This window comes from Misgurnus anguillicaudatus, chromosome 9 (assembly GCF_027580225.2).
Source record: "Misgurnus anguillicaudatus chromosome 9, ASM2758022v2, whole genome shotgun sequence".
In the NCBI taxonomy this organism is placed as follows: Eukaryota; Metazoa; Chordata; class Actinopteri; order Cypriniformes; family Cobitidae; genus Misgurnus; species Misgurnus anguillicaudatus.
The window spans coordinates 34,793,658-34,802,262 of NC_073345.2; the positions used below are offsets into that span (position 1 = coordinate 34,793,658).

Consider the following 8,605-nt stretch of genomic DNA (forward strand, 5'->3'; position numbering starts at 1 on the left):
ATCAAGTCTTTTTCCAACCCCTCATCTGTTTGCCAAGAACGCTGGCGACATTGTGTGGCTGGTGGTAGGTTTATTTTCTATTTTCTTTCTAAATGCACATTTTAGTGGTTACCTTGGTACCTGGGTTCCTTAAAAAAATGATGTATGCATGTTGGGTAAAAAGTGATTTGGGTAATTTTGGGTCGGGTACATTTCTTTGGAGCCCAGAATACCTCTAGCGTGCACACAGAAAACGCGTACATCTTTCTTTCAGGTACAAAATTTATTTTGCGAATGATCTTGAAATTGTGCGCAGTTGAACCGTTTCAGATCTCCGCCTTGCAAACGATGCCTAATTATTTGCATTGGCATTGAAGAGCACCTGCCAACGTCCAACTCCTTTATGAGCGGGAAGAACGACTTATTTTTCCAAAAACCTGCAGCACAAGCAAAAGTGCGTATATCTTCTGTTTTAATAAATATGAATGTTGCTGTTGATTTTTGCATACAATCAAATCTCTGATTTTCACAGCATTGCTGTTTGACAACATCTAACTTAACCAATGATGCAAGTTTGCACCCGTTAGCTAAACAATATAAGACAGCGTTGCGTGTGTTATGTGACAACTGCAATTTTGAAATGCCACTAATGAAATGACACACTTCACCTTTAAATTGCATAAAAATATACTGCGAGAGGACATCACGTTATAATAAGTCTTTATAAAGGCAGCTGCTTTTCTTATATCATCTCAGGAACAATGTGAGCTGGTGAATAAAAGGTGGAACTAACTTACATCCAATTGTATTTATCAAATATTGAGTAATCCTGGTTAGTGTTGGGGAAAGTTACTTTTAAAAGTAATGCATTACAATATTAAGTTACTCCCCAAAAAAGTAACTAATTGCGTTACTTAGTTACTTTCCATGGAAAGTAATGCTTACATTACTTTTAAGTTACTTTTGCGTTACTTTCTCTTCCTTGGTTGAGGCTTGATCTCTTTCAGGCCTTGCAGGTGTTTTTAATGATCACAAAAATGTCAAGCTCTGGCCTGCCATCTCCGTTTCTGACTCAAACTGTTCCCACTTATGCGCACATAGTGCTTATTTCTACGTTTATATGTTCAGTTTAATTCAGTACATTATTTTATTTTTAAATCGAATTAATTAAACTGAAAAGTAACTCACATTACTTTTGTAAAAAAGTACCTCAAATAGTAATGTGTACATTTATAAAGTAATGCGTAACTTAACTCGTTACTTCAGAAAAGTAATATTATTACGTAATGTGTATTACTTGTAATGCATTACCCCAACACTGATCCTGGTAATACAGTACACTGCAAAAAATGACTTTATTACTTTGTATTTTTGTCTAGTTTTCAGTAAAAATATCTGAATATTCTTAAATTAAGATGTATTTTTAGATGAGCAAAATTACCTAGGAAAATAAGTCCAGTTTTTAGACAAAAAATATAAACTTTAAGAAATTTAGTGCCTAAAACAAGCAAAAAAATCTGCCAATGGAATAAGAATTATTTTATGAATAAAGTAAAAAACTACGATATTTTTCTTATTCCATTGGCAGATTTTTTTTGCTTGTTTTAGGCACTAATTTACTTAAATTTTATATTTTTTTTCTAAAAACTTATTTTGCTCATCAAGAGAATAAATCTTAATTTAAGAATTTTTACTGAAAACAAGACAAAAACACTAAGAAAGAAAGTCATTTTTTTGCAGTGTACAGTGACCCAGACTGCTCAAGATGTGTTTATGTGTCTGATCTTTCAGAGTGCCACCTCCTGTACATACCACAGATGTTAAATGTTTGAATGTTTTTATGAATGTTGTTTTTATGCGATTGATTTTTACGTATTGTTACCTCTGTGAGGCTGAAGTCTCCCCGCATTCACGTGAAAACTGCATGTGCGCACTACAATGTTTGTCCAATAAAACTTCATCTTGAATACTATGCTTAAGCTCTGATCTTTTCATGTCAATTGTCGTAATACACCACAACGAGAAGTGACGTCACATCATGAAAACAAACATTTAAGATGCTTTTCTAAACATTGTGTTTTTATGTGTGTTATAAACACCCAGACAGCAGACTACTCCGGTCCAGATCTGGCTCAGAGTTGTCTGCTGTCTGGGAAATAGCTTTCACAATATTTTCTTTGAAAAACAATAGAAATGTAACTAAAACTTTACCCACAATATCCTCATTTATTGGAACAAACAGAACCAAATTCTGCAGTGGAAGTACAAACGGTTGAATGTTTTAAGTGCTACAAACTCATTCATTTAGAAATAGCCATTTAAAGAGCATTTGGTCATATTTACTGAACAAAGAAATTACAATGCTGGAACTCTTTAAATATTCGTATAGAAAGACAAAGTGTGTATGTGTCTCAATCTGCTCCTTCTGTGCTGACAGTAGACACTGCGGTGACGTAATACGGTCCTTCTTTCATGTATGTCTTCAGCTTTAAGTAATTTTGCGCTCCGAAGATCTCCCGAGTGCTCGAAGAGCTCAAGATCGTCCCCACCAGCTCAAATTTACAATCTTTGGCTTCTTTTCCCTTTCCCACCGACCGATCCAGCATCCACTCCACAAATCCAGGAGTGTCCATCATCAGCCGCTGTCCCCACGGCTGGCAGCCAATGGCCTGAACACAAACAATCAAACCATGATCATTGAAGAACAATCAGTAATACTAAAATCTCTTATCAGCTCTGGCCACAAACTCTTGCTAATGTTTCATGTAATAGTATAAATAAACACAATAAGGTTAAATTAATGATGTAACAAGGCCTCATTATAGCATTGTCAAAAAACAACAGTAGAGAAACGCAAGCTAGATTTATGTATTCAACTCAAGATGTTTAGTTTAACCCATGTGTATCACACAAGCACTTACAGTAAAAACTCGCAGAGCTCTGCAGTGAAACTCAGGGAAAGGTTGTATGCTTATGTTACGAATCATCGCCATCGGCTGAGAGCTCAGACTGTTAAACCATGACTCTGTCAATAGCAGAAGATCATCCGTCTGCTGTTCCACCTGCACATTCCAAAGCACAAAGATTTTAGGATAAACAATCCCAATGATTGCCGGCAAATAAAAAGATCAAATCAATGGACACATCTTTGAATATAATTTAAAGCAGCTTCACATGAAACAGAAACTAAGAAAGCACAGAAAATTAGAGAATAACAAAAGTTTTTAAATTTAACCCTTTAAAGAGTTTGCATTAAAGGTTGGGGGGGGGGTAATGCTATTTCATGCATTTTGACTTATTAACACACCTAAAAAGTTGTAATCTTCATGCTTAAAGGGGACAGAGAATGAAAAACCATTTTTACCATGTCTTTGTTGAATAATGGTAGTCTACCCGCATTCACAAAACATCTCAGTCTCATAGAAATTCCTCTTTTAGAAATGTCAGAAGACAGCCCAATCTGAAAAACTGATGCTTATGACATCACAGGCATCTAACTGCCCCTCCACTTTAAAATAATTGGCTACATTTTTTGAGTGGCAGCAGAAGTCAGCCAATCAGTAATGAGATTGTAAGTTAAACCAGTAGGGGGAGCCAAATAGGTGCAAAACCAATTGTTTAAATTCCCCACCCTAATAGAGCTATTTGAGAGAGGTTTTTAGGAAGCTTCTAAGGCATTACAGACCCAAACAAAAACATTTTTGTCTACATGTCACATCACAGAACAAGGATAAATACTCCGTTCAACCTCCACTTTCCTTAAGTTTCTTAAAAGTTTTTTGTGAACATGGGTAACTGTTACGTATCAATGACCTCATATTGTTTTTAAGAAGTGTGTTTTTAGATGTAAGGAGAAGAAAGTCTTGTTTGATCTTTTCAAGTACACCAGTGCATTTTTTAAATGCACGTTATAAACGACTCCAACTAATAATGATTTTAGATTGATAAGGACTTCCTACTGACCAAATGCCGTAGTACACGCACAAGCTGTGCATGAAACACAGAATCGATTCAAAATCGATTTCAGAGGCATTTTTAATGGGACATGCGATTAATCGTTGCAGCCCTACGAACTTAGTTAAAAAACTTCACTGCAAAAAATTACATTCTTACTTAGTATTTTTGTCCTGTTTTCAGTAGAAATATCTAAAAATGCTTAAATTAAGATGCATTTTCTTGATGAGCAAAATTACCTAAGAAAAAAATTGTTTTAAGACAAAAATATACAATTTAAGTCAATTTGTGCTTAAAATAAGCAAAAGACTCTCTTAATGGGGTAAGCAAAAAAATCTTGAAAATTTTTCTTAAACACTAAATTCAAGAAAAATTTGCTTACCCAATTGGCATATTTTTTTGCTTGTTTTATAAAATATATATATTTTAAAAATAACTTAAATTTGATTTTTTTTTTTAACTAGACTTATTTAGGTCGTTTTGCTCATCAAGAAAAAGCATCTTAATTTAGAAATGTTTAGATATTTTTTACAAAAACAAGACAAAAATACTAAGAAAAGTTTTTCTTGAAAATAATTTTTTGCAGTGTACAAGGATAATTTATTTCTTATTTAAATAATATAGTAAGTAATACTCCATTTCAAACTATATACTAGTATTAACATAATGTACACTAAAGAAAGTTAAGCTAACATCAGCAGTCTCCCATTAAGCAACCCAACAGGACGGTTCAAAAAGAGTACTCTCGCAAGTCGTGATATTTTGATGTCACACTCCCATCAATCTGCACAGTGCGGCATGCAGAAGTAGTCATGTCTGTTGTTGCCTTATCAAGCCACACCATGAACTAAGATAATAATGCAACAGTTATAAAACTTCATTTTATTACATCATCCACGAACATGATTTGTGAGTCCCGCCAGATCAATTCCTATCGACACTAAAGGCGAAGACTGTTCCATGCTCTTTAACAGCGTTATCAAGCTACACCACTAACGTGAAAATGACATATTTAGCCTTTAAAGAGACAGACTTACAGGTAATGTCAACAGGTGAGTAAGAGCATCCAGACATCTCAGCCTGAGCTCAGTCTCTCCATCGCTGGTAATTTTACTGATTTTCTTTAACACGGACGTAAACTTCTCACCTGCAAAAAAAACAGAACAAAAGCTCTTTATTCAACATACACACACACTGTAAAAAGTCCAATAAAATCCCTCATGCTTACATTTTTAAGACTCTGTCGCAGCAAATGATTTATCACCTGACATTTTACGGCAGACCGTAATGCAAAAATACAAAGTATCGCAAAAGCGTTCACACAGTTTGACAAACAGATATAAAACACATACAGTTAGTTACCTGCTTTATGCAGGACCTGTTTACCCTCCACGGTTTTGCCCAGTTCTCCAAGTGTATCCACGGCGACGGGGGTCAATGTGGGCTCCAGGGTCATTGCCATGGAAAAGACCGCTTCAAGGAATACAGGAAACTTCTCACACACCTGCTGCGGGCTGTCCATGATCGCGAGTTTGCCAAAAAACTTCACCAGTGCTGAACAAACACAACGGTTATAAGACATTGAAATCTTTTTTTAAAAGGATATCTACACTCGCCTGAATTTCTAAAGAGAGAGACAAACCTGGCAGGTAAAGGCTGGATAAAGGGTCAGACTCTGCTGCGATGATCATGTTTGCAATTTTATCCATGACGCCTTGCTGTGCCAAATACTGACGGCCATGCTGGCTTTTAGCTAGATTGGTGACCATCTCTATCGCTGTTGCTCTGGGAAGGAGATAAAGAGATGAGGTTGACACGCATTAATGCCTGTACCTGAAGTTGACACAATGACGTGTGAAGAGTTAGGTCGGTACCTGACCAAAATATCCTCTCCAGTCACTTCATCAAGCATTTGTGAGATTAAACCACTGTTGGCACAATAACCCAGAGAAACTGGAGACGCTGTAGACACATCCACAATCAGCTGCACACACACATAACAGATTAACAAAGCATTACTTTCACGGTGCATTATTTGACAAGATCGGAACAGACTCACCTCATAAACCCTGTACCTGATGATGTCACTGGTGCCCATCACATCCTTCAGCTTTTTTAGCAAATCAGAGCGGAACAGAGCATCAAGCCCCGCCTTTGTGCTACTGAGCTCAATGAGGGCAGCTACTGCCTGATGGGAAAATTAAAGCAATCACTAAATTAGCGGCGTTCCTGTATTAGCAAAGCAAAAGGTTGTTGGTTTGATTCCCACTAAAAACTTTGGACAATAGGGTCTGCGAAATACATAAATGTAAATAATAAAATCTTCACCTTTTCGGCCACAGCGATACTCTCAACGCTGATGCACTGAATCACATCACGCAGGATTTCTGTGCTGTTCAGCATCTGGGTCACTCCATCCACATGACCAACGACACGGCCGATCTACGGACATAACAAGACTGAGATGGATGGAAGGTGGACAGGAGGTGGACGTGAGCTGGTTTGATCCACTGACCTGTGTGAGGGTGAGAACTTTAACAGAGTCATTGGGATGGTTCAGTCCAACGTGAAGCGCAGTCTTGTAGTTCTGAGCCAGCTGTACGGGGTCTAACGTCTGGAGAACCCGACTCAGGATTTCCACACACACCTCTATCTGCTCTCTACATCCAAACAGACATCATTAAAGACCGCTAGAGCATTGCAAAGGTTATGGGTTCCAAACCCAAAGTATTACCAATGATCTTATACTTCCCTGATACAAATAAACTCCTATTGCTATCAGCACCATCAGTCACTTTAGATCAGTGGTTCTCAAACTTTTTCTGCGTGCGGCCCCCCTTGTATACGGTGCATTCCTTCAAGGCCCCCCAAAAGAAAATTTATAACAAAAACAGTTCTAAAATGTAACATTTTAATTAAACAAAACATATAAAATTATACAAAGTAGTGATGTTGCTTAGTAGGCTTAATTACACAAAATGTATGATAAATTAATGTTTTTTATAAAATGTCATAAAACTGGGGCCCCCCTGGCACAGTCTCACGGCCCCCCTGGGGGCCCCGGACCCCAGTTTGAGAACCACTGCTTTAGATAAAAGTGTAAGTGTGGATAAAATGCAGATAAAATGCATAACCTGTTTGCTGGTTTCAAATAGTTTGTGGACCTCCATTTACTTCCATAGTTTTTTTTCTACTATGGAAGTAAATGGGGTCCACAAACGGTTTGGGGTCAAACAGTTCTCAAAATATTTTCCTTTTTGTTCATTAGAACAAAGTAATTTATATGGGTTTGTAACATCATGATGACAGAATTTTCATTTTTTTGGGTGAAATAATTGGGTCCCTAGTGCTTCTATCAACATAGAAAATGTTAAAAAAAGATCAACCCAGTAACTTTGTTTTGGTAATCCATTCTCTGCAAGTATGTGGAAAATAGATCATTGAAATTTGGCTCCCCTTGTGATGTCAGAAGGGGATAATACCGTCCCTTAATCTGCACTATCCAACCACGGCACTGCCACTTAGTGCAGAGATCAACTCATTTACATTTTAAAGGACACACCCAAAAACGTAAACATTTTAACATGCTATAATAAATTACCTATATGGGATATTCATTCATTAGATATCTATATGGTATTTTGAGATAAAACGTCACAAACATACTCTGGGGACACCAAACTTGTGAAATGTCTCCTTTAAACCAGCACAAATAATTTAATCTGATTTGGGCTGTATTTGTAGGCAGAACGAGTCACTACAGTTTATATATCCAACAAATATAAAGTCATATAAAGTCAGACGAAATATTAAATAGATCTAAAATACATCGAAAGCAAACTTATTTCAATTTTTTTAGAGAAAACATGACAGGTACACATCACATAGTGAAAGTGTGCAGTATTTGTTGCGTCTGTTGACTCAGCAATAATAACTCTCACTTGTCATTCGTGTTCAAAAGGCTGAATAAAATCTCCAGCCGAGCCCCGGACACCGCCTCCCTCAATCCGCTCACAGGTGTCGCAAACACGGCCGTCCGGAGAGTCTTCAGCTCCTCGATCGGATCTTCAGACTCACGGAGTTCATTCAGCAAGCTCTCTATAGGCGCCGCCATCTTGCGCTGGTGTTTGTATCACGTGACCGCGAGGCGGGTAAAAAAGATGCGCTGCTTTTGCGCATTTACTCGCAACCGAAATAACTTATTTAATACTTATAATAAAGTACAAAATAAATGTTTGAGCACGATGAAAACGTCTTAAAGTTTTCAGATACATTTATATAATGCTGAGAAAGGTGTTCGTGAGTGCAAAATAGAAGTTATATGTGAAGAGTCAAGCCCGTGTCGTGTCAGGTGAGTTTGCAGATAAGTGTCGTTTACATTTATTTTTGATGTGCAGTCTGTTTTTGTAGTCAGACAGAATGTATATGTAATTTTAATACACACATGAAGTTTTAAGATATGTGTGGGTTTTTGTTTTTTCTGTTTTATCTACTTAGTTTAGTTATTTTGTGTCTATTGAAGTGTGGGTTTAATTTGTTGTGCTACTCATGTCAACCAATAGATGGCGCTATTGAGTCTTGTTGTCTTTACTCCCCATAGTAAATATGAATGTATACAGTGTTTTTCATGTTTGCGACTTTGTATTTCCGTATTTGCAGTCCTGTCAGTTTG

At 37.0% G+C, this 8,605-nt stretch overlaps 1 protein-coding gene across 1 annotated transcript; it reads right to left on the minus strand.

The window, feature by feature from the left end:
* Positions 1-2,185: 2,185 nt before the first annotated feature.
* Positions 2,186-8,077, minus strand: psmd5 (proteasome 26S subunit, non-ATPase 5). Its single transcript, XM_055179793.2, has 10 exons — positions 7,875-8,077; positions 6,449-6,593; positions 6,262-6,375; positions 5,993-6,121; positions 5,808-5,917; positions 5,576-5,718; positions 5,296-5,487; positions 4,971-5,080; positions 2,901-3,041; positions 2,186-2,648 (listed from the first exon to the last, which is right to left on the minus strand). Exons 1-10 carry the CDS (start codon positions 8,045-8,047, stop codon positions 2,391-2,393), a joined length of 1,515 nt encoding a protein of 504 aa, XP_055035768.2. The 5' UTR covers positions 8,048-8,077; the 3' UTR covers positions 2,186-2,390.
* Positions 8,078-8,605: the final 528 nt, after the last annotated feature.

Bases quoted from the DNA above. Each gene is read 5' to 3' on its own strand.
- psmd5 (XM_055179793.2), bottom strand. From the start codon at position 8,047: ATGGCGGCGCCTATAGAGAGCTTGCTGAATGAACTCCGTGAGTCTGAA. The intron at 6,122-6,261 runs GTGAAGATTTTA...TTTTCCCATCAG, and splicing joins GTATCGCTGTGGCCGAAAAG to GCAGTAGCTGCCCTCATTGA. The intron at 5,488-5,575 runs GTTTGTCTCTCT...GTGTTTGTTCAG, and splicing joins ATCCAGCCTTTACCTGCCAG to CACTGGTGAAGTTTTTTGGC.